Here is a 27,263-nt window from a genome sequence, read left to right on the forward strand (position 1 = left end):
GAAGCCACCGAACAGATGTCAGCAGGCGAGTGGCACAATCAGATCTGCATTTAAGAAAGTTCACTCTGGCTGTCTCATGGCAAGTGGACTGGAGGGGCAGATGCAGAGGCAAGAAGCCCAGTGGGCAGACAGAAGGGCATGTCTGTGAAGGCGAAATATTAAGAAGGTACAACCAATAGAACTTGGTGAGTTAATACGTTCAGTCCTATGTGAAGCTTTGGCTCTGAAAAGTCTGCTGTTTCCTTCAGAGAGAAAAGACTACTATCAGATAACAAACAACTCAGCTTAACAGGAAAAAATGCTCTTCTACCACACGCATAATAAAATTTCAAATGCTTAAAATCTAGTTTCTTGAACAGTTTTACTGGAACCATTTATCATACCAACCTCAATAACTATCAGGTCAGGATCAACAAAAGTACCTTAAAAGTATTGCTTTCCCCCTTCAGATGTAAGCTCCTCGTCATATTACCAAGCTGAGTGCTCAGCACATAAAGTTCAATAAATGTTAGGTTAGTGGAAATGAAGTGTAATTCGGGATGTGATTAGGTCAAATGTGTCAAGCATTCTGAAACTACCTAGCATAAAAATAGGTCTCCTGTGCTACATTTTATTTAGAGAACAAATGACAGCAGAAAATTGAACTAATTTTCTGAATGGAAATATAAAGTAGGGTAACCGCTGAAAAGCAGCTGGAAGAAATGCTTAAGAGAAATATTTAGCTATACCACCTAGACACTGATGACTAGGAGATAAAAATAACAGGTAAATAGGCATACAAGGAGAGTAGAGCTGATTGAGTCTTGGTGTGGAGGCTGTCTCGGGAAATGAGAAAGATCCATAAACAGCCAGAGTTCCCACCAATAAGGACAGAATCTACCTGCACCCAGGTCCAAGGGGAAACAGGTTACATATTACAGCAGTACTGGCTCTTGATTAGGAATTACATGGGTGGTATGTTGGCCCTTTGGTTATCACATCTGCAGTCTGTTCTAATAGCCAGAATTTTGTTTGCCTTAAGATGTGGATATTTCAACTTTTTTTAAATCATACTTCCATCTCCAGGTCCCACCTAGTACAAGGGCTGATACGTGATAGAGTCAAGGAGAGGAATCAGTGAACATTAAATGAATGTTTGAATGAATGAATGCACGCATGAGTGAGTGAGTGGATGAATGAATGAATGAGTTCATTAAAGTACTTAGGTGCTCTCTTATTATCATAGTTTCCATTTCTTCTTAAACATGTATGATGAACTCCTTCCAGTTGGAACACCACATTCTTTCAGTAGAATAGGGAAACATTGTAAAAATTAACCCCTCCATTACTCTTCTCAAGGATCCAACCATTCCAGCTCTCCTTTTCCATTTCTTTGCTCCATATAACACAAGCACATGTCCTTATAATCATATGCATTTTTTTAAAAAAAATTTTTATAAACATTGGGCACTATAGTCTTCCTATTTTACAAATCTGTATACCCACCTTCTTTTGCCCTTGACCACAGGAACCTCCTTTAACACCCTGTGCATATGCCTTCATATCTATTCCCAGCCAAGGCTCCAATTACAGCTGCACTTATGTTCTTAGTTCTTCCTCTTCTTTATCTTCATCGTGATTATTCACATTTCTATGATCAAACAACACCTACCCATTTGCATCCAAGGGATCACATTGTCCTTTTCTGCAATTTTTAGATGGCAAATTTCCCAGGGTACATAACTGACTATAATTTGTGTTTTCATTTTTAGTTTCCTGCAGTCCTGTCTCCCAAAGTTTCTACCATTTTCATTATTAACAAGTTTTTCCTCCTCATTTAGAATTAACATCAGACTCAAAGTGCTCTCATTGTTTTCTCTATTTCTGGGATATGAAATTGTTAACAAACCAGAGAATTAATCAGCTGCTCTGCTTTTTAGTAAGGTGTCCCTTCCAGGAGCTATCTAGTTCAATTTCTCCATCAATGTTCCTTCAACCTGCCTTGACATCCATTTCCCAATTTGCATCAGAAAACCACTGGCCATGTCCTCTATTTTCAGGAAGTCTCTACTTCCCCACTTTTGATTCTGCTTTTGGCTCTACTCCAGAAACTATCCTATGCACCCAACATGAGGTCATTAGATTTGCCAAAAGACGCACACCATACAATCCCACACTACCTCACATCCCCTTCTATTAGAAATATGCTATTTATATCAACTTTTTATTTTTTCCTGCATCATAAGTATACTTGGCTCAATTGACTTTCCTAAATAGGCAAATTTATAGCTGTAAAATTATTTTTAAAAAGTCTACAATGGGGATCCCTGGGTGGCGCAGCAGTTTGGCGCCTGCCTTTGGCCCAGGGCGCGATCCTGGAGACCCAGGATCGAATCCCATGTCGGGCTCCCGGTGCATGGAGCCTGCTTCTCCCTCTGCCTGTGTCTCTGCCTCTCTCTCTCTCTCTCTCTCTCTCTCTCTGTGACTATCATAAATAAATAAAAATTAAAAAAAAAAGTCTACAATGTCAGCATAATTATTGGCAGAATGTTTCCCAATAGAGGTTGCACGAGAGGTTGTGCTAATACCATAGTTGACCTAAAACACAGAGATACTTAAGTACCATCGTTACTTATATACCATCTGTTAAAATCATGGTTATGTTTTTTACCTTTAAAAGCAAATAGCAAAATAAATAAATAAATAAAAAATATAAATAAATAAATAAAAATTTTAAAAAATAAAGCAAATAGCTAGTAGTCTTAAATGTTTTGTGATCATAAGAAACCCCAAAACCTTACAAAAGGATCATTTAATTCCATGGTGGCTAAGGAAACAGAGGACAATAAATAGCTAGCCCAACTTAAGATCAACTTGTTTATTTTTTACTCATTCATCAAACTGATAATTAATATTTAAGTGCACAGTGTCTCGAACGGTACTTACAAGAGCATTGCCATCAGTAGCCATGTATGATGTCAAATTAGTAGAAACAAAAGCTAGAAGAGAAAAAAAAAAGGTTCTAAGTTAAATGTGGGATTAAAGTATTCATAAAGCATACATCTCTTTTGATTGATGAATTTCACAATAAAAGCAATTAATTAAAAGGGCTTTTAACACAGAACTCAATTAGCCAATATTTAAAACTAAGTTCATAAAATAACCAAGAATTTCATCTGCACATTGGTCAGTATTCTTTCAAGGCTACAGCAAGACATGCTCATTATTTACATACTTAATATTGTGCTAAATATAAACAAACTATTTTCTTCTTCATAATGAACAACACAGTATTCTGGAAATATTTGATCTATTGCTATTATTCTGATTGTATTAACTAAGCAATTTCAAAAATGTAACTAATCCCAGTGCCCCAGAAGTCCCATCTTTAGTGTGAAGATGAGCCCCTTTGATGTATTCTACTTTGTAGTGCATTACAAGTGGAAAGACAGGATGTTCTGTGGTTTCAAGAAAAGCAGACAAAAACAAAAAGAAAAAAATTCATATTTTCAAAATTCGACAAGCAAAAAACTTGTTAAACATTCACCAGCCACTGAAATTCTTCCCAAAGCAGAGAGACTTTCAGTCTCTGCCAGTGACACCAGAAATACAGAACCATGCTCTGTGTGACTTTATTCCTTATACCAATGGTTCCCAAATCTCAAAGAATGGATCCTCCTTTTTAATGTCAAAAACTTCGTATCTATATTATATAGATATGAATATAATATTTATTTGTAAAATGCCAAAGAGAAAAGCCACAGTAAAAAATGATAAATTTAACTGCTTATTTTTATTTATTTAGGAGAAAAGACTGAAGCCTAAGTAAAAATCAAATCACAAGCTGGTGAAAATATCTGCAATATATACTTAATACATAAGAATTAATTTAAAAAATGGGCAAAAGACATGAATAGATGTTTTTCCAAAGAAGACATACAGATGGCATGAAGAGTTGCTCAACATCACAGATCATCAGGAAAATGCAAATCAAAGATCAATAAGATTTCACCTCACACCTGTCAGAATGTCTAAAATCAACAACACAAAAAACAACAGGTGTTGGCAAGGATGGGGAGAAAGGGGAACCCTCTTGTACTGTTGCTGCAAATTGGTGCAGCCAGTGGGGAAAACAGTATGGAATTTCCTGAAAAAGCTAAAAATAGAACTACCCTACAATCCAGCAATCACACTTCTATGTATTTACCCAAAGAACACAAAAAATACTAATTTGAAGGGATACATGCACCCTGATGTTTATAGCAGCACTTTATCTGTGAAACAGCCCGGGTGTCCATTGACTGATGAATGGGTAAGGAAGATGTGGCACGTATATATACAACAGACTATTACTCAGTCCCCCAAAAGAATAACATCTTGTCATTTGCAACAACATGGATGGAACTAGAGTGTATTACATTAAGTGAAATGTCAGTCAGAGAAAGACAAATACCATATGATTTTACTCATATGTGGAATTCAAGAAACAAAGCAAACAAGCAAAGGAGGAAAAACAGACAAGGAGACAAACCAAGACTCTTAACTATAGAAAACAAACTGGTGGTCACTAGAGGGGAAGTGAGTGTGGAGAAGGGTGACATAGGTGATGGGGATTAAGAAGTTCACTTCATGATGAGCACTGAGTCATATATGGAAGTGTTAAATCACTATATCATACACATCAAACTAATATAACACTGTATGTTAACTACCTGGAATTAAAATAAAAACTTATTTAAAACATAAGATAAAGAGTTCTTATATACTAGTAAGTAAATAATAAACTAATAAGAAAACAAGTGAGGAAAAATTCAAAAAAATAAAAATACAAATGACTAATGTTTCACCTCATTAGCATAAAATAAGTGTGAAATAAAACAACATGATTCCATTCTTTAATCTTCAAGATTAGCACACACACAGGAATCAAGTAATAGAAGCCACATTTGCTGGAGATGCGCTGAAAAGAATTTGCTGTGTTGGAATGTCAAATTATTACAGCCCAGCTGGAGGGCAATTCTTCAAGATAATGATGATAACAATCAGTGACCACCAACATTTGCTGAGGCTTTACTATCTGCTATCAACTATGCTACACTACCGTACTAAATGTGCAAAGAGCTTTATAACATATCTTTTTTTTCTTTTTTTTTTTTTAAAGATTTTACTTATTTATTCACGATAGACATAGAGAGAGAGAGAGAGGCAGAGATACAGGCAGAGGGAGAAGCAGGCTCCATGCTAGGAGCCTGACGCGGGACTCGATCCCAGGACTCCAGGATCGCGCCCTGGGCCAAACGCAGGCGCCAAACCTCTGAGCCACCCAGGGATCCCCATATCCTTAACGAAAAAGTAGGTAAAAACATGTGCAGGGTGATCTCGTTCATTTTTTATCATAAAAACATAGGTTTATATACATGCATATTATACATCAGTGCATTGGGGGGAATGTCTGAAGGTATTTACAGCAAAATGTATACAATAATCACCTATGAGAATTGGAATAAACAATAATATATTGCTTGTTCCTTTATGTATTTATTTCCTATAAGTATTTTTAAAATAAAAATGTTCTGATAAAATGCTAGAAGTATTTTATGGACTCTATAGCAATGTATTCTTAATATCTATTGATTGAGCAAATACATAATAAGCAAAAGCTTGTTTGAATTCAGCAGCACTTTTAGGTAAAGAAGCTTGTAAACTTGTAAAAGTTAAGGTCAAAGCTCTGATTTGGTATGAACTGGGTTTAAATCTCAGGTTAGCAATTTACTATGTAATCTTGGGCAAGTAATTGATATTGTGGGACCTCAGGACTCTATCTGTGAAAGAGGCATAGTAATAGGATTTCCTTCTTAGGGTCAGACAAAAGTGAAGTTAGAAAATATATTTTTTTATTAAAAAAAAGAAATTATATATTTTTTAAGATTTTATTTATTTATATAAGAGAGAGTGAGTGAGAGAGAGAGAGCACGAGCCAGGTGAGGGGCACGGGGAGAAGCAGACTCCCCATGGAGCAGAGGACCCAGTGCCAGGGTCCATCACAGAACTCTAGGATCATGACCTGAGCTGAAGGCACACACTTAACAGACTGAGCCACCCAAGCCCCCCAGAAAATATCTTTATAATACTCACAGCAATACCTAACATGTAATAAATGTTTGATAAATTATTTTATTGTCATAAAACATATTTATTCCTTAAGCACAAACGTATTAAAGGTCAGCTATATATACCCTTTAAAGATAATATAAAGCATTGTTTATATAACTTTTCCTGACTCAGAGGGCTAAGCAGCCCCTCTCCTAGAACAATAGAACAGCTGAATCTATTGTATTCCTTAAGCCACTGCTAAATTCTCTGCCAATTGATGATTTTCATGTATCGTGCCATATGATTGTTGGAACTACCTACAAATAATCTACTGTTATTACTCCCATGTTTTAGATGAGATAGTTTAGGCAACATAGAGGAGGAAGTTAGTAACTGGGTATTTCCAAATTCAAATCCAGACTCTACATCCTGCTCTCTCTCTCTCTCTCTCTTTTAAGATTTTATTTATTTATTCATGAGAGACACAAAGAGAGGTAGAGACATAGGCAGAGAGAGAAGCAGGCTCCATGTAGATAGCCCAATGTGGAACTTGATCCCGGGACTCCAGGATCATGCCCTTGGCCAAAGGCCGATGCCCAACCACTGAGCCACCCAGGAATCCCCACAGCCTGCTCTCTTAACCGTGCAGTACCACCCTCACTCCCTCAAAGCCTCCCACAGGATGTTGTTCATAATTAACTCCTCAATGGCCATGGTATTTCATGAACCATGATGCTGTGGTCAGGTCTCCCTGGTTGGATGATAAGAATACCAATGGTAGAGACCAAGACCCAGTCTCCTTCATGCCCCAGGGCCTATCCCAGTAAAGCACTCAGCTTAGGCGAGAGTTGTCAAAATGATTTTTTAATTAATAGATCTATTAATTAGTGGGAATTATTATTTTAGTGGAAATCTAATCCCTTTGCTCAGCCAGCTTTCTTTCTTTTTTTTTTTTCAGCCAGCTTTCTAATGTAAAATAAGAAGAGCTGATAGAGGATGATGGAAGACAAAAAGAAAAAATTCATCTCTAATTCTTCCAGTAAGCATTGGGGTTTGTTCACAATACACTGCTCCAGTCACTAATATTAAGATTTCCTTTGATCATGTGGAATATTTCCCTTGTGCACATCGTATCCCTTACCCTCCTAACAATCCCTTAGGTGTGTTCACTCTGTCTACACCCATTGCAACCACTGTAGTGAAAGGCACCTCTCTCTTGAACCATTGCAGAAACATCCCAACTGGGGTCCTGGCTTGCTTTCCTGCCCAGAGTGATGTTTTTTCAATGCACATTTGACTATTCCTCTCTTTCTTTAAATATCTACAATGGCCATTGAGATAAAGGCTAGTATCATGAAAATCTACAAGGAAGCTTCTGCCTGGCCACTGCGTCCTTTCCAGCCCCATCTTGGATCATTTCCATGTCTCTTTCTTTCTTGATTCATTGGCTTTCTTTTTAATTTTTTAAATATGTTTCATCAATCTTAGAGCTTTGTGCCTGTGCTTCAACAGCCCCCACTTAAGATGGTTTATAGCTACCATCTTATTCAGCCCTTAGACCAAATGTCATTTAGTCAAGAAAGTTTTCCTGAGTTCTTATGAGACATCAACTTCCTTTTGCATGCTCTCATAGCATGTTCATTGTCTTTTATTCATAGAAGTTCTCATAACTGTACTGAGTTATTATTGTTACAATTAGTTCTTTCATATCTGACTCCCCACTATAGTATAACTTACCTGAAGGCAGGCACTGTGTCTTGTTCACTTGTTTACTACTGTTTCCCCAATCTTTGTACACAGGATGATTCAATAGACATTTGTAGAGTAACCAAATTAAAAATACAAACTAGTAGGGCAGCCCCTGTGGCGCAGCGGTTTAGCGCCGCCTGCAGCCCAGGGCGTGATCTGGAGACCCTGGATCTAGTCCCACGTCAGGCTCTCTGCATGGAGCCTGCTTGTGTCTCTGCCTCTCTCTCCCTGAATCTCTTTCTTTATTTATGAATGAATAAATAAAATCTAAAAAAAAAAAAAAAAAAAAAAAAAAAAAAAAAAAAAAAAAAAAAAAAAAAACTAGTAAAAACACTAAACTATAGAGGAGTTTCCATAAACAAATCCTATGAATTCCAAAGTGTTTTGCTTAGGGGAATGGTGCTGTCAGGAATATCCCTCTAGAATTCACCTTCCCAATCTGCAGGATATGGAGACTGTTGATGTCAGATTTCTCTGAATCAAAGAAAAATGGGTAGAAACACAATCAGTGGTACAGCTGGGGAAGAATAAAGCAGAGGGTGGGGCATACCTAGGCACAGAGCCATTGTAGAGGCTATGTGTCAGTGTTTACTTAATAATTTTAGAGTTTCAGTACATTATTTCTTGAAGTAGTAAACATACATGAAATCAAAAGTTTCACCAAGAAGCTTCAAAGATAATTTGAGGCAGAATCATCAAAACAATTTAAACTCAAATGTTGCTTCTCCTCTTCCATAAAAAGCACAGACCCATAATCCAAAAGAATTAGGAAATGAAATGGTGGTCATGGATACTAATATAAATATGTTTGCTTATTGTTTAGACAAGGAGAACCAGCTCAGCTAACCATGGTACAGCATACTTGTTATCTATATATTGACAAGCTAAATATGTAGCACCAAGATTTTGATAAAAATATTTATAAAGCACACAATAAAAGCAGTTCATAAAAAAAATGATGCTGACAAAGGTGTTTTGAAAGTAATAATTTTGCCTTGTTCCCAACACTTCCTGAGTGTATCAGTTTAAGCAAGCTGCTCATAAGTAAAAAGAGTTCAAGGAAGAAGGAATAGTTATTTGATATCTCTTGATAAAGGATTTTTTTTATGGAGGATTTTTGTATAATACCCAGGAATTAAAAGTGTATAAGAACCTAATGATAAGGCAACAAATACCTTTCATGAGTCAAGAAGTTTCTAATTCTTTGCTTTCAACAAGATTTTTAAAAATTTATTTTAATTGTTATTTATTAAAAGTAGTTGCTGTGATAGATCACATGAGGTATTTGACATATAGTTGGAAGGGGTTCAAGAGTGCTTCATTCCCAACTATTTATTTATGTGTAAAACAGGTCTAAGGTCACATACATAAAAACCAAGAAAAGGATCAAAATTGGTGCTGAACTCTCTCTCATTCTAGCAATAAATAATATTCACCTATAAGCAATTCTATAATTAGGGGGAAAGCCTCATATATTTTATTAAATGATGCATTCTCAATAAAAATATGTACCTCTTGTATTAATCATTATTTTGTCAAAATATCATATTCATGTTATTTGTTAAATTATGTACTAATAATTATAGTGATAACCCACTCCAAATGAAATCTTATATGGCTTAAAGAATTTGTCATGCACAAAAATTAAATCAATTTCAGTTTAAATATGTACTTTTTGCTGAAATGTATAAAACCATCAATGAAAGATTTTAAAACATATATATAATTGCATAAAAATCCATGGAATAGTAGAATAAAAATATGAGTTCCCGGAGGGTGGAATGGGGTGGAGAAGAAAACAGCAATGTAAAATTAAAACTCCAAAGATGACTTTTTAAAAAATATATATGTGAGACATATCAGATCTCTGCTATTTATATCACACAGGTTATAGTTCTTTTAATATATATCAAAAGAAATATACATATTTTTAAATATAACCTTTTATAACAAGATTTATCATGTGCCAGAAATGACATCTTTTGCAACTATTGAAACATATAATAAAAACTAGGTGACAATGTAAGGTGTCAAGGAGTATATAGGGCTTCCAAATTACTTTCTGGGTACACAACCAAAATAACATGTTTCAAAACTACAACACACATAAGCATTAGGGTCAAACATTTCACCTTGCCACTCATTAAATGTGGAAACTTCTTAGAATCACTTAGTTTGCCTAAATAGACACCTCATATGTTAAACAGAAATAATAACAATAAGCTCAGAGATTTTGTGAGAATTAAATGAAATATCACATGAGAAACTTGCAGGACCCTATGCATACTCACCAAGTGGTAGCAATTATCTTGAATGGGAGTAATTACCTGGAAATGGCTTTGTTATAGAAAACAATTCTTCCTGATGGAATTAGCACACAACTAAAGGATGTGAGCAAGTATGATAACAGGTTTCATCAAATAAAATAGCTTTTACTCTTCAAGGTTGATTAAACTCCCTATCCTACTCTCCTAGAGACATTTTGGGTGCCTTGTTTCAGAGTTTAAGGGTTTCGGGGAATAGTTTTCTCAGTCCCATTTGAGACTATTAACTTCTTTAAAAAACAACTCCTTAACACAACACCATATGAGACTCAGCCAAAACAATGAGGTCATAAATACTTTAAGTTTGTGAAATGAAATAAAATGTATTCCTGATAAGCTCTGTAACTAAAAAGTGGAAAACACATTTCATTACCAAATGAATAATAAAGCTAATTTCAAGGAAGAAAAATTCCTTAATATATACTGATTGTTATGGATTGACTATGTGTGTTCTCCACTCCCCCTCCCAAAATTCGTAGGTTTTGATTTAATCCCCATGTAATGTGTTTGGAGGTGAGGCCTTTGGATGCTGATTAGGTCATGACAGTGGAGTTCTCATAAATGGGATTAAGGCCATTAAAGAGGCCAGAGAGCTAGCTCCCTCTCTTTCTACCACACCAAGAGACAAGAAGAATTGGCAATCTGCAAGTCAGAAGAGAGCTCTTACCAGAACCCGACCGTGATGGCACCATGATCTTGAACTCCCAGCCTCCAGAACAATGACAAATCAATTTGTGTTGTGGACAAGGCACCCAGTTATGGTATTTTGGCATAGAAGCCCAAGCTGATGAAGAATCATTTTTCTTCACTAGATGCTGGTGAAGAATCATTCTATTTTGTTTCAGGCACAAACAAAATATAAGTTTATTCTAGCAATATATTTCAAGAACTGTTTAGCAAATTAGTTAAGTTAGAAATAGGGATTCTGGTCTTATATCATTTTAAAACTGAAGAATAAACCAAGAATATCAACATGCAACCAACGCTCTATTGATAAAGAAGGCAGTTACTAGTATAATTGGTACTTTTTGTTAAAGAACGAAGAAAGAAATTCCTAAAGGCAGTTATTGGTTCAGCTGATCCAAAAGTAACTTGCCTCCCCTCTAGACCTTATAATCTTTGGAATAATACAGCAAAATAAGCACCATGGCCAGTTTTAAAGGTTTTTGAAAAGGAAATGATTCAGATGAGTACCGGGTGTTGTATGGAAGTGCTGAATCACTATACTATACACCTGAGACTAATATTACATTGTATGTTAACTACCTGAAATTTAAATAAAAACTTATTTTAGGGATCCCTGGGTGGCGCAGCAGTTTGGCGCCTGCCTTTGGCCCAGGGCGCCATCCTGGAGACCCGGGATCGAATCCCACATCGGGCTCCTGGTGCATGGAGCCTGCTTCTCCCTCTGCCTATGTCTCTGCCTCTCCCTCTCTCTCTCTCTCTCACTGTGTGCTTACCATAAATAAAATAAAAATTAAAAAAAACTTTTTTTTTAAAAAAAGACAATTTATTGTGCTTAAAAGATAGCTCAGGTAGAATAAACTATGGCCTAGGTTTGTTCTTTTTTCACAGAGCAAGACAATGCTGAACTAAAATTTTAAAAACCAACATATTAATTCATAATGTGCTCATCCTTTAAAATTACAAGCCTGGTATATGACAAAACATTCTCAGAGCAGCAAAGAAACTTATAGAAAGTCCATGAACATGGGCAAACAATGTGCATTATTCTTAATCCAAGAACTAGAGCTAAAGAGGAAATAGAAAATGCTGGTCACTCTAGAGGCAGAAGTCTCAGACACAGAAAGTATGTAATATGTGTGGCAATAAACTGTACACTTAACCAGCAATGAGAGCCGTAAGCAAGCATCTTCTGTTAAATGGTAGTCTGTGATAGCAGCACCATAGGAATCAAGAAAGGAAATCCATCTTTGTTCTTATATAAAAGCAAAGGACATGGAAAAAATCCATTAGTTTTGCAAGTTAGCAGGAGATCTCTTGTTAAGATAGAGCAGGAGAGAAGGAAACAAAATATAAGAGCCCCCTATGAGTACAAACACAGTGATGTATGGCATGGGGATGGTCTGGAGTTATTACTTGATCCAAGAAGTTGAAATTCATGAAAGGAAAAATGCCTTTATCCAAATTATTTCAAACATTTTTTCTTTTCTTTTCTCTTCTTTTTTTTTTTTTTTAAGATTTATCTATTCTAGGGTGGGGGAGCAGAAGGAGAGGAAGAAAGGAACTCAAGCAGACTCCACGCTCAGTGTGGAGCCCAACCTGGGGCTCAATCTCATGACCCTGAGATCACAACTAAGCTGAAACCAAGTCCCATGCTTAACGGACACCATGCAGGCATCTGCATTTTTCTGTTAAATTTAAGCTCTATTATCATCTGGATTCTGATCTATTTCCTGCATGCTTTAGAAAATCTTATTCTTTCTTTCCTTCCATTTATTTTCTCCTTTTTACTGTTAACTTTTCCACTCATTTTGCTACATTTCTGCTCTCTCTCCACTTTGAGAATGAACTGACAGATGGTTTTCAGAGCCACAGCTTTTTTTAAAACAGAAACTATGATGATTAAAATTACTTTATTTTCAACACCACTAAAATACTGTGATACATCATCTGAAGAGATTGGCAGACCTCTCCCTCACTTGTCCTTCTTGCATTCCCACAGAAGCTGTCAGTCCTGACAATCAAGACTTAGACAGAAAAATCTACAAATCTAAGCAAGGAAAGCTCCTCTTTCAGCCAATCATGTCAATCTCTGCTCCCAACAGACCATTTTACCATAGTAACAAGGAGGTGGCAAACCGCAAGACATCTTGAACAATCTGCCTCTTTTACCTCCTGGAAGAACCTGCACCAAATACAAGTGGCTGTTGACCATGCCCCTTCAGGAGGCATGAAACTCCTTTGTGTCCCTGGCCCTTCTGTGAGCTTCTAGAACCCAAAACTTCAAAGATTATGGTCTGCACCCCAACATGCCTTTAGGGCCCAAGTGAGTGGGCAGGGCTCTACCAATCTCCCAATGGGGCCTTGGCATGTCACCCTGTGTCCATTGCTCCCAAATGAGACACTTTCCCTTCCCTAGCTCATAGAACTGACTAGATGCTAGAAGAGACTCATCTCTGTGGGGCTGATTCTGTTCTCATGATTGTCTTAAATTCCATAATGTCAGCCTTGTAAGTGATTGCTCTCACAGGCCTTCCAGAATTAGGCTAGTATGCTAACTTTGACTATTCAAATTTTTTATATAGGCAAGGGTCCTGCAAAACATATTTGTACACACACACACACACACACACACACCGTAGCAATCTAATACAATGCAGGTTAAATCTACATGATTACCTGCCTCTTCTTCTAGGCCATTGACAGATCCCAAGAACTTCTAGGAGCCAGGAATTCTAAAAACACAGTCATTCTAGTTGTGTGTTTAGGCCCAATCTAAGGTATCTGTGATTAAAACCCAAGGAACCTCCTCAGAGGTTTGTACCAGCACCAAGATGCTACATCAAGTAGGGAAAGGGCCATGAGGCCTAAGATGAAGCCAAAGAAAACATTGGGAGCCCCTAGGCAAAATATCAATTACTAGGTCCACTATAGTCTGACCCAGGATCACACCCTGGTTCTCTACAATGGCAGCCCCAAAGTAATGACACCTGATTATTTCACCCCAGTTTGTGAGGGTGAGCACAGATGCAGTGCTCTAAGATGAACCAGACAAGAATGGCAAGAGATGGCCCTTACCTTTCAACAAATTGCACCCCTAAATTTCTCTATTATTCTTTATTCTACAAGAATAATGATCATATTTTCTCTCCATGAAAGATAGCATCTTTCTCTGCTTGTAAAATCCAGACTCTATGTGCACTGTCCCGAGGCAGCCAGTCACCCTATTCAGCTCTCCCGAATGACCTTCCACTTAACACTTTCCACCAGTTACCTACTGCTAGGTAGCAGTGGTCTCTACCATAGGACCATTGCTGGCTGTAAAAAAAAAAAGCCAGGAAAACAAAAACAACAACAAAAAACTAGTACACAAGCTGCCTGCTGTTTGCACCTATTGCTGTGGAGTTGAGCCAAAAGTCCTCTTTTGTCTGGCTAACTCTTTCACTGAGAAATATCACTTTCACATGCCTTATGATTTTGCAACAGTAGTGCCCCAGGCCTTGTCAGACAGGAGAGGTAGAGACCGTAAGGAACTAAACTGCTATGCATAATCATGGGAAGGCTTCTTTATTAAGAATAGGATGACTAGTGTGACATTACCAAGACGGTGACAGAAATTGTTTCTTATTTTGTTCCTCCTCACAAAAAGGACAAGTAGCATCTATTCAAGAACAGGATACCACTGAGAGAATCCTAGAGCACAAGGGTGAGGCCAAAGAAGCACTGTAAGCCTCCAAGATCAAAACAATGCCTTAGAAGGATAAGAGAAGTGGCTACATATTGACTGCATTGCCCTCCCCCAGAACGGGCAGCATTATGTGTAGAGGTCTCCTTTGAGCCTCCAGGTCTTCCAGTGGCAAAAAAGAACCACCAGGGGGACAACCAGTCTCCGCCGGCATTGTGAGTCACTTCATAGGGAGCCTCTACTCTAATATTGCACCACAAGGATTACAGAGAAATTTGTAAGGCCCAGCCACCAAAAACCTGTAATGGAGAAAAGGGGAGGGCCTTACAAGAACCAGCACAAAGATCTTGGCAGACCAAGTTCATGCCTGCAGTGCCCAAGCAGTAATCCCAACCAGCGGTTTTGTTCATCTATAGAACCAAGTTGGGGCTGCATTATGACAGGGAACTCATGGGGGGAGGTGCAGGTCTGTCTAATATCCTAAAACAAGTTTTGCCAGCCCCAGAGCTGTTTTGCCCATACCCGGGCAAGGTGCTGAATCAGAGCCCCACCTGCTGTGGAGAGTGCCTTCCAGCTCCACCTGAGGAAAAGGGCTGATGACAAGTCCTGGAAGCTGTGCCGCCCAGTGGCGCTGGAGCCAAGAGATAAGTGAACAGAACTGGTCTCCTCCAGAGCAAAGCCAGTACCAAGTGTAAAGGTTTTCTGTGCTATATACTTGGGCAGGGGGATTCATTCACAGCCAAGGCTGAGAGTAGCTCCTGGTCCCTCCCCACCAGACAGCCCATTTTGGAAGTTGAGGATAGCCTGGAATTGCTCCTCTCCTCCTACCCAGGCAAGGGGGCTGAAACATAGCCCTACCAGCTGTGGAGAGTGTCTCCTGGCCCCATCAAATCAGAACACTGGTGAAAACAACTGAGAGCTGTATAGCCCAGTGGTGCTTGAGTCAAGAGTAGGGCAGACAGAGCCAATGGTTTGCAGAGCAAAGCCAGTTGGCCCTGTTTGGCCAGGGAACTCAGGGTGCAGCTCGGCTTGAGTTAAGACAACAAAGAGCTTTACTGGCTATAGAGCTGCTTACACCACACTTGGACAGGGAATCTAATTCATAGCCCCACTCATCACTGAATGTAGCCTTTAGCCTGTCTGACGAGAATTTAACCAGAGTGCACATGAAGCAGCAGGGCACATTCAACAGCCCTACATATAGTGGCACTTGAACAGCATAGCTGGTGGCTTCCCTCATCTGCAGAGAAAAACTGGTGGGTTCACCTGACCAGGGGATTCAGTGCACCCTCAGGCCTGACTCAGGTCCTCAAACAACAAGCTGCTTAGGCCTGGGCCCTGGCCTATTGTCCTCCCAGGGCTGGGATGCTAATTTATAGCCTCAACTGCTATTGAATATAGTACCCAGTCCCAACCATCTAGTAACCCCGACCAAAGAATTCAGGCAACTGTGGGACCTATCCTACAGCCTACTTGGGTAAGGAGCCAAGCCAGTACTCCTATACAACTGTGCTCAACCAGTGGCACACCCCCCTTTCTCCATCATTAGAGCTCAAACAGTTGCCTCACCCAAAAACAGACAATAGCAGGTCTCACCTGCCCAAAGATATTACCAGAAGACACACCTGGAAACCCAAACTGAGCTAATTGGTAAAAAAAAAAAAAAAAAAAAAAAAAAAAAAAAAACTAACTCTGTCTGGAAAAGGAGCCCCATTACCAACATGAAGAAATAAGGATTACATACACACACATACACACACATACACACACACACACACACATCAGGTAAATATGACACTGCCAAAGGAAACTGGTAAAGCTCTAATAACCAGCCCTAAAGAAATGGATATCAATAAATTCTATACTGTACCTAATATATTTTTTAAGATTTTATTTATTTATTCATGAGAGACACAGAGAGAGAGAGAGGCACAGACACAGGCAGAGGGATAAGCAGGCTCCATGAAGGAAGCCTGAGGGGGTTTCAATCCCAGGTCTCCAGCACCAACCCTGGGCTGAAGGTGGCTCTAAACCACTGAGCCACCTGGGCTGCCCTCTGGACCTAATATTACATTGTATGTTAACTAACTGGAATTTAAATAAAAACTTGAAGAAAAAAAAAAAGAAATGGATACCTGTGAACTGCAAGACAAAGAATTCAGAATAATCCGCTTTGGAAAGTTTAGTGAACTATAAGATAACACAGACAAGTAAACAAAATTAAGAAAACAATGCATGAACAAAATGAGAAGTTTGAAGGAAATAATAACCATAAAAAATAAATTCTCAAGTTAAAAAATATAAATTTGATAGAGTTTCAAAAGTAGATTTGACAATGCAGAAGAAAGAATCAGTGACCTGCATGACAGGACATGGGAAATTATCCAGTTAGAAGGGCAAAAATTAAAAAATGAAAAAGAATGAAGAAAGCCTATGAGAATTATAGGACACAATAAAAAATACCACAATATTTGCATTAAACCTGTTAGATCTATCAATGAATTTAGTAAATTTGCAGGATTCAAAATTGATACAAAACTGATACAAAAACATCAGTAGTGTTTCTATACACTACAACAAAATTTCTTTAAAAGAAGTAAAGAAATTAATTTCATTTACAATAAAATACTTAGGAATAAGTATTTATAAGGAGATGAAATAGCTCTAACCTGAAAACTACATGGCACTGAAAAAATAAAGAATATAGAAATAAATGGAAAGTTATTCTGTTTTCACAGACTGGAAGAATTAATATTGTTAAAATGTCAGTACTACCAAAGCCATCCTTTGATTTAATGCAATCCCTATGAAATTTCCCATGGCATTTTTTAAAATAGAAAAAAACCCTAAAATTTATGTGGAAACACATAAGACCCCCAAATAGTTGAAGAAATATTGAGAAGGACAAAGGAGGAGGTATCACACTGCCTAACTTCAAGCTGTACTATAAAGCTATACTCATAGAAACCAGATAGTAATGGCATAAAATAGACAAATAGACCACTAGAATAGAATTTGAAAGCCCAGAAATAAACCCAGGCTTATATGGTTGACTAATATTTGGCAAGAGAGCCAAGGGTACTCAGTGGAGAAAAGACAATCTCTTCAATAAATGTTGCTAGATAATTGGATATTCAAATATTTAAACAAATGAAATGGAACCCATACATTAGAAAGTGGAGGAGGGACAGTAATACATCTTCCAAATTGAGAAGGTCCTTTGAGACCAGAAAGCAAAGTAAGCCACTCCATACTGTTGACACAGTTTTATTCAGGGTAACTTACTGACAGTGGGATTGGATGGATAGATGACCCAGTCACTATGCAGCTATTCTCCACAAAGTGCAGACTTTAGTCCACAGCTTTTATAGAGTGAGGGGCATCATGGTGAGGTCAAAGGGTAGCTATCTAAAGTGGTGCCATCTGTGTGCCAGAGAGAAGTTCAAAACCAGCCTTCCTGCATTCCGGGGAGGGCATATATTAACCTCCATGTCATTGTGCCGACATGAACAAGGAGGGCCAAAGATGGAGTCGGTATTGTCAGCACTCCTACACTGTATCTTTCACCACCTAAACTTAACTTGAAATAGACAGAAGACCTAAATTCAATACCCAAAACCATGAAACTCCTACAAGAAAGCACAAGGAACAAAGCTCCCTGGCTTGGGTCTTTTTTTTTTTTTTAATTTTTATTTATTTATGATAGTCACAGAGAGAGAGAGAGAGAGAGAGGCAGAGACACAGGCAGAGGGAGAAGCAGGCTCCATGCACCGGGAGCCCGATGTGGGATTCGATCCCGGGTCTCCAGGATCGCGCCCTGGGTCAAAGGCAGGCGCCAAACCGCTGCGCCACCCAGGGATCCCTGGCTTGGGTCTTAGTAATGATTTCTTGGATAGGACACCTAATGCACAAGCAACAAAATCAAAAATAAACAATGGGACCAAGTCAAACTTAGAAGCTTTTGCTCAACAAAAGAATCCATCAACAGAGTAAAAAGAAAAACCTACAGAATGGAAAAAAAGTACTTCCAAGGCATGTATCTGATAAAGGGTTAATATCCAAAACATATAAAGAACCTCTACAACTCAAGAGCAAAAAACCAAATAACCCAATCAAAAAAAATGGGCAAAGGACCTGAACAGACATTTCTCCAAAGAAGATATATGAAAGGTCAATGGGTACATGAAAAGATGCTGAACATCACTAGTCACTAGGAAAATGTAAATTAAAACCACAACAAGCCCACCTCCATGCCTGTTAAAATAGCCATCCATCATCAAAAAGACAAGGGATGACAAATGTTGGCGAGCATGTGGAGAAAAGGGAACCCTCACACACTGTTGGTGGGTAAATTGGTGCAGCCACTATGGAAAACAGTATGGAGGATCCTCAAAAAATTAAAATTAGAATTACCATATGATCCAGCAATTCCACTTCTGAGTATTTATCTGAAGGAAATCAAAACACTAACTTGAAGAGATGCCTGAGCCCCCATGATCATAGCATTCTTCATAATAATCAAGACACACAAGCAACCCAAATGTCCATCAATAGATGAATGGATAAAGAAATTTTGCTATATATAGAAATTTTGGTATATATATATATATATATATATATATATATATATATACATACAGGGAGAGAGAGAGAGAGAAATTTTGGTGCATATATATATGCAATGAAATATTATTCAACCATTAAAAAAAGGAAATCTTGCTATTTGGTACAACATGGATGGACTTTAAAGGTATTACACTAAGTGAAATAAGTCAGAAAAAGACATACATGAATCTAAAAAAAACAAGCAAACTCATAGAAAAAGAGATCAGACTTGTGGTTACCAGAAGCAGGGATTGGGGGAGGAGGAACAGTAGGACAGTGGTCAAAAGGTACAAACTTCCTATTATAAGATAACTAAGCACTAGAGATATAATGTACACTGTGATGACTAGCTAGCACTGGTGTATGACATAGGAGGAAATGCTAAGAATTATTATCACAAGGAGAAATGTTTTTCCCTTTTTTTTTGTTCTTTCTTCTTTTTTACCATATTTATGTCAGATGGATGTTTGCTGAAGCAATTTGAGTAGTCATTTCACAATATATGTAAACCAAACCATTATGCTGTCAGGGAATACAGTCAATAATAATGTGATAACTTTGTATGGTGACTGATGGTAACTAGACATCATGGTGATCATTTCATAATGGATATAAGTGTTGAATTACTATGTGGTACGCCTGAAATGAATATACTATACATCAACCATATTTCAAGAAAAAAAAGAAAAACCATCATGCTGCATACCTTGACCTTACATAGTGATATCATTTATTTCTCAAAAAAACTGAGAAAAAAATTTTTTGAAGAATAGAGTGACTTCTCTTAGAGGCTCTTACAATGATATTGGGCAGAATTACTACAAACTGTTTTTAGTCTGCATGCATGTCAACTCTATAAAGTAACATCACCTATACTTTCAAAAATAAACTACCATACAGAGCAAGTAGACCACCTGCATTACACAGCTAGGAAGTTATAAAGTCAAAATTTGAATTCAGGTCTTCAGACTCCAGGCTTTGGACATGAGCAGTATTGTCTCTTATAATAAACATTGCCTTTTTAACTTCTCCTTAGCAACATGCTTAATTTTCCTGCAAATAGTAAATCTCGTTACATTCTTGCAGGATGAAAGAGTAGCATAATTCTTGTAGCTACCGAAGTCCAGGCATACAGTGGGTGCCTAATAAATACCTACTGGCATATATTGACCCTATCTTTAGGATAAGTTAGAGTAGGTAAGTTATTTACCAAATTTGGACAATTCAGAAGGGGCTTATGTGACTCAAAGTAATTGACAGCTTGTACTCAAAGGGCCACATGTGTGTCCACAGATCAGCTGCCACTGGGTCATGCTGAAGGATCAGATCAGGAAGGAATAGAGCTCCTAGAAAGAGACACTGGAGAGCCAAACACAGCTTGTTTGGTAATTGAGTATCCTCTCCAAGCTTTCGTTCAGAAATAATGTGGGGCTGACCTCCCGGTCGTCATCCGAAATGGGCAGGCTATTCCCTCTTCTTAGCTTGCCAACAACCCTGATCCAAGTACCTGAGTTTTGCTTCTGTTGACAATGTTGGGTTAAGGTTTCCAAAACTTCTAAAGCAAGAGTGACAGATGTAGCCAAGACACACCTGTTTATCCTTTTGGAAGAATTGCTAAATTAAAGTTATTCTACATACCCTTCAATTGAGACATTTGTTGACACAATCCAAGCATACCATCTCCTTCAAGAATAGATGGCTTTCTCTGGCTGGAATCATAACACGAATGCAAAGAGACACCTAGTGGACCAACATGGTAAGTACACTAGTTAGCTGGAGACCAAAGACTGAAACACTGACTCCCTCATTTAACACTCTTTTGATTTCAATAGAGCTTTTTTTTTTTTTAACTACCAGAGTTTTAAACTCAGAAATTTAGGTTTTATAAATGAATATTTTGTGTTTCTTTCTAAAGGAAATGTTTGCTCTTCTATTTGTTTTTTAATTAAGCTATCTTACTGCATGAGTCCTGAGAAGTAATACAAAAATTATAGGACAGATTGTAATAGGCCAGACACTTCAGTTCACCTGAAGTGAACACAGGTATGATTATTCTTCTGTTTCCATCCATTTCTAGACTTTGTGTGTGAGATTTTTCCATTTGTCTTTAGGTTATTTTATTCTTGCTTTTAATTCAGTAAAGCCAAAGACTTTTTTTTTCCCAGCCCAGCTTCCTGTGGTCCGCCCAGCTTCCTGTGGCCCGCCCAGCCTTGTTACTTCACACTGCCTTTCTCACTCACACCTCACCTACACAGTTTTATATCCACATCTTCACAGTCAACTGGTGCACCTGCCACTCTTTCACCTCCCTAGATATAGATAACATCATCAAACCTCAAAAGTAAAAGTCTGTCATCACAAAAAACAAGGAATCAAAAAAAAAAAAAAAAAAAACAGGGAATCATCTCTTTTTTTCTTTACCCCATATTACTGAAATTTGGTTATGACCCAAGTTCAGATTAGAAATCGTTTTTAATTAAATAGGTATGCTTAACTGACATTAATATGACCTCAGGGACTCACGTTCATAGGATTCTAGATCTGAAAGAAGTAGGCTTATTCTGGGGGGAGGCAGATGACATTTACACAGTCTGATTACTCTCCGATAGCTGTGCTGTAAAAACCCATGTGGATAGTCCCAGGAGAATGAAGTGCCCAGTGCAGAACAAGAAGCCAAAGGATGCTGAGGCTCTAGATGTGGAAATGAAAAAGTGATTTTAGAAGTAGATTCTCCTCCCAACCACTCCAGCTAAAACTGAGTGGAACAGAGATGAGCTGCGAAGCCTCATCCTTCCCAAATCCTATCATGGACAAAACAAGAAGGTCCTTACTCCACCGTTTTCAATAAGTAAAGTGGTCTTTATTTTCTCCATCACATATTTGATGGTGAAATGTTGAAATTAGGAATAAACCAACCAAAAAAAAAAAAAAAAAGGAATAAACCAACCATGTTCACCATCATTCAACCACATTTTATTAGAAGGGCTCATTTAAGAATCAATTTAAAATTGTTTTAATTTTTATTAAATTTTAAAATTGATTAAAATTAAATTTAAAATTAATTAAAAATAAAAACTATAATGATTAAAAATAAGAAATTAAGATTGTATTTTCAGATGGTATTACATGTGGAAAAGGTCCTACACATGAATTATTAAAACTAAAAGGTGGAAGAGAAGGGTTGCTAGATACAAGGCCAATATGTAAAAATCAATATCATTTTTATATACTACAAAAATAGCACTAAAATAAAATTTTTAAGAAAATACATATACAGCAACATCATCAAACTTTCACATAATTAGAATGAATCTAACAAAAGATGTGTAATACTTCTACAAAGAAATTTGTAAATCTATAAAACATTATTGAAAGAAATTAAAGAGCTAAATAAATGGAGAGGTATGTCATGTTCATTAATTAGTTGACAACATTCAGGGGAATATAAAGATGACTATGGTTAATGTTTTTAATTTGCTGCTAATTCTACTATCTTATAGTCTTAAGGATTATCCTACCTTTTCTTCTAGAACTTTTATTGTCTGCCTCTCATATTAGATTGGCACTTTACTTACAATTGATATTTTTTAAGATTTATTTATTTATTTTTAGAGAGCAGGGGACAAAGGGGGAGAGAGAATGTCAAGAAAACTCTGCACTGAGTACAGAGCCCCAAGTGGGGCCCAGTCTCATGGCTCTGAGATCATGACCTGAGTGGAAACCAAGAGTCAGATGCTTAACCTACTGAACTTCCTAGGTACCCTTCTACTTACAATTCATTTTTTATCATAGCTTCAAATAAGAATAAAGTTTCATTTTTTAAATTAATTACCAACTGTTTGAGTATCATTTATGTAAAATACATCTACTTCCTCTTTGGCTCTAACCATAAAGGAAAATCTTCATAAGTTGGAACACTCTGAAATTAAGAATTTCCACTTACCCAAAGACAACATTAGGGATTGTAAAAGCGAGTAAGTGAATGAGGAAAGATATGTACAGTACATTTTATTTATATAATCCTATACCAGAATGTATGAAGGAGTTCTATAAATCATTAAGAAAGAAGCAAAAAACCCAAGAGAAAAATGGGAAAGGACTCAATAGCCATTTCACAAAAGAGGATATCAATTAGCCAAATACATAAGAAAAGGTGCTTAACCTCAGTAACAATCAGGGAAATGCAAGGCAAAATTGCTAAAATCATGAAATTTTAAAAGACTGACAATACCATGTGTCAGCAACATTGTAAAACTAATTAAAAAAACTCTCAAACACTACTGTTGGGAGTGTACATTGGAGCAACCATTCTGGAAAACTGTTTAGCAATATCTGCTAAAGTTGATCACATGCATAGTCTATGATCCATAAATTTTACTGTTAGGTGCACATGCATCAGATATGCATGCAAAATGTACACTGAACACATGTATAACAATGTTTCTAGCAGCTTTATTAATAATAGCCAAAATGTTCATAAAAGCCCAAATGTCCATCAACAGGAAAGTGGATAGTCATACAATGGAACACTACTTAGCAATAAAAAGGAAAAAAATTACTTCTACTTAGAGTCACATAATGCTGAGAGAAAGAAGACAGACACAAAAGAATATAAATAGGCAAACCTAGACCATCATTTAGTAAGGTACACTTGGGTCATAACAGTATAAAAGAAATCAAGGAAGCAATGAACTACCACAAATGGCACTACTAAAAGAAAATTTAAATCAAGAAGGAAGTCAAATGAGAAATATTTAGAATTTATCACCATTGAAAACACTACGCATTAAAATCCTTAAGGGATATAACAAAAGTATGTTTTAGAGGAAGATGTATATCTTAAATACATTTTGTATTTAAAATACATTTTTATTTATTTTTGTTTATTTATATTTTGTTTATTATATATTGTTTATTATATTTTGTTTTTATATTTATTTTTATACATTTTTATATTTATTTTTGTTTATTTATATTTTGTTTATTATATATTGTTTATTATATTTTGTTTTATTTATTTTGTGCAATGCAAGGAGGAATGAAAAACAAATAAGATAAGGGCTTACCACATGAAAATGGAAAAACAGCAAACTAGCAAACCAAGAAAGAAATAGGAAAAATAAAGGCAGAAATCAATGAAATAGAAAAATATAGAGAAGATTAATAAAACACAAAGCCAGTTCTTTGGACAAAAATTAATAAAATAGAACTCCAGCAAAACTGGTTATGAGAGGAGGAGACATTAAGTACAAATAAAAACTTCTGAGTGACAGCTCTTAGCCTGCCAATTATTCAGCCTGAAATTAACTTCAAAAATTCTATTCGGATGCAGGCAAACGATTAAGAAGAAATCTAATGTAGAGAGATTGCCTAATAACCCATGTTGCAACCTGCTCTCCTGAAAGAAGCAAAATATTCTTTGCCCAAATCTAGCTTATTCTTCCATACATTGGTCAGAGGGTGTAAAAATCTAATGGAAATTGGAAACAAAGTACGGAGAAAAGCAGAAAAAAAAATATTGCTTGTAAGTTTTTTCCAGGCAAAATCACTTAATATTTAAAGATTATTGTAACATATAAGGACAATTATATACACTCAAAATTCAAAATCAGGCAAGTTGAAAATTACTATCCTGTTTCTGAGTCTGCTTCTTTCTTCCACCTACTCATTTTGTCCCCTTTTAACAGAGATCCCACTTCTCAATGCTCACCAGAAGGATCTTCTCTTGGACATTTATTAATCTTTGTCTCACCAGCTCCTTTTACTTCCTCTCCTTGTGGCACTGTCAATCATATGGTCCCACATCCACAGTATATGGCTTAGGTTTGCCAATCATTCACTCATTTATTGAATATTTATTGGCTAACTACAAAGCAGGCATAGTTTTAGTCTGAAGATAGAACACTGAAGAGATAAAACCTCCTTGCCCTCCTGAGATTTACCTTTCATGGGGGTAAACAATTAACAAGATAAATTAATAAAATAAACGACATATGATATGGAAATAAATGAAGAAAAATATAATAGAGACAAGTAATTTAGAGGGTTGTCATTTTAAATACATGAAGGAGAACATTCTCGCTAAATCCATGACATTTGTGTGAAGACCAGAAAGAGGTAAGGAAGCAGTCAGTGGAAATCTAAGGGTGGAGCAGCCAGGTTTAGAGAACAGCCAAGGCAGAGGCCTGAACTGGGAATTGAAAATGTGTCTGGCATGTGTAAGGCACAGCAGGGAGGCCAGCATGGCAGAGGATGAGTGTGCAATGGGAGGAGAAAGGTAGGAGATGAGGCCAGAGGAAATATGGGAGGCCAGCTCATGAGGATCGTGGGTGGTCTTGTCTTTTGAGTTACTGTTAAAGACTTTGGCTTTTCATGAAGTGAAACAGGCCAGCTTTATAGAGTTTGATCTGACACACATGTTAACAGCTCTGGCTTCAGCATTAACAAGAGAATGAAGGAAGCAAAAACATAAACCCGGAGGCCAGTTACAAGGCTACCGCAGTAATCCACAGAAGATATGAGAATGCCTGGACCACAATGAAGGGAGAGGTATAAGAAGTAAATGAACCAAAGTATTTAACATCTTTGTCACAATGGCCAATTCAGAAAAGAGGTTAAGGTTAGCCAGGAAATTCTGCCTACAGCATTGAGGAAAGAGACGTCATTTTTTTTCTGAGATTTGAGCCATGAGCACAGGGCAAACCTGGAGTTAGCAGTGACCGCCTTGGTGACCTTGGTGACTCGGTGGGGAGGATAGAGAACAAAACCAAAACAGTGACAAGAGAGCCCAGGGAGACAGGAGGAAAAAGAAATCTTCCTGTGCCACAAAATGCTGAACTAGACATATTTAAGAAGATGAAGAGCTGAGTATGACTTATGGAATTGCAGAATTTCAAAGGCATACAAAGAATTCTCAAAGTTTACCAATGGGATAAAATGGTATCTACAAAGAAGCAAGAATAACATCAGATCTCTTACAGGCAACATGGAATGTTAGGGGTTATCCGAGGAATGCCTTCAAAGTTATGAATCCAAATAAAGGTATACATAAAATTCTATATCTAAACGCACAATTAATCATGAGGGCAAAATAAAGACATTTGCAGACATGCTTATTCTCCATGTGTCTGATATGAAAGTATTGCTTGATAAAATATTTCGATAAAAAGAAAAATTTAAGGAAGAAAAAATGAGATATAAGAAAGGCAAGAAAACAAACAAATAAATAAAACCATGAAGTTAAGACTCAGAAAAAGATGACCATACAATAGAAAAAAAGTCCCGAAGTATAAAATAAATTCAGAATAATCTATTAAAGTTGATCTAAAGTATGGTTTCTTATTTCCAGTTCCATATTCCTGGCACTGATTTTGCAATCAATTCTTACTGCACTTGGAGTTCCATTTAATTTCAAGTTATGGTTTTATAGAAAAGAAAAAGAAATAATGAAATATGATTAATAACACAAATGAAGCCTAGAGATGCATTGACATATGAGGGCCATTTTTTTCTTTAGACATTTTTTCCATAATTCACTATTTCTATACCTTCACTGCTTCCTTTTCAATAATCCTTGTTTTATTTATTCCTACCTAAAATTAGCACATGAAATACGTGCAATTAATACAAAGACATGAAAATTACTTACCTACATGGTAAAACATAAGGAATTACAAATGTGACTGATTCAGGAAGGAAAATTGTTTTACAGAAATGCCCAATTCAAGACTTTCCAGCAAAATTCATCAAAGAGGAAATTATTGACACTCATTAAATCTAGTTTTTCTTTCCTCCCTCGTGCCCCCCAGAAGACCACTGGCCCCAGGTTGTTGGGAGAGGTCACGTGACTAGTTCTGACCCATCAGCTCTGGGTGGAGGTGATGTGCATCACTTCCAGTCTAGAGAAGAGTATGAGTGCTCCACTTTCTCTCTTTACCCATCATGGCAAACCCTGAAGCCACCTGCTACCATGGTGGTGCCACGAAGAGGTGGAGCTTCCATCAGCCTGAGAGATCATGTGGAGAAGAGGGGACTTCCCCTCTCATGTGACCAGAACATACAGTGTGAATAAGAAATAAAAATTCCTTGTATTAAGGCAGTGAGGTTTCAAGGTTCATTTGCTACCACAGCATAGCCTTTCCACC

At 37.1% G+C, this 27,263-nt stretch overlaps 1 protein-coding gene across 1 annotated transcript in view; it reads right to left on the reverse strand.

Annotated features, from left to right (window-relative positions):
* The window catches only part of IPCEF1 (interaction protein for cytohesin exchange factors 1), a 119,566-nt gene that overhangs the window by 86,619 nt on the left and 5,684 nt on the right, over positions 1-27,263 (reverse strand). The window contains exons 2-4 of the mRNA XM_049114575.1: positions 21,367-21,428; positions 20,758-20,828; positions 2,926-2,978 (exon numbers count right to left, since the gene is read on the reverse strand). Of these exons, the coding sequence (XP_048970532.1) occupies positions 2,926-2,978; positions 20,758-20,828; positions 21,367-21,428 (186 nt within the window). The remainder of the gene's footprint in view (positions 1-2,925; positions 2,979-20,757; positions 20,829-21,366; positions 21,429-27,263) is intronic.

Source organism: Canis lupus, chromosome 1 (genome assembly GCF_003254725.2).
Source record: "Canis lupus dingo isolate Sandy chromosome 1, ASM325472v2, whole genome shotgun sequence".
Taxonomy (NCBI): domain Eukaryota; kingdom Metazoa; phylum Chordata; class Mammalia; order Carnivora; family Canidae; genus Canis; species Canis lupus.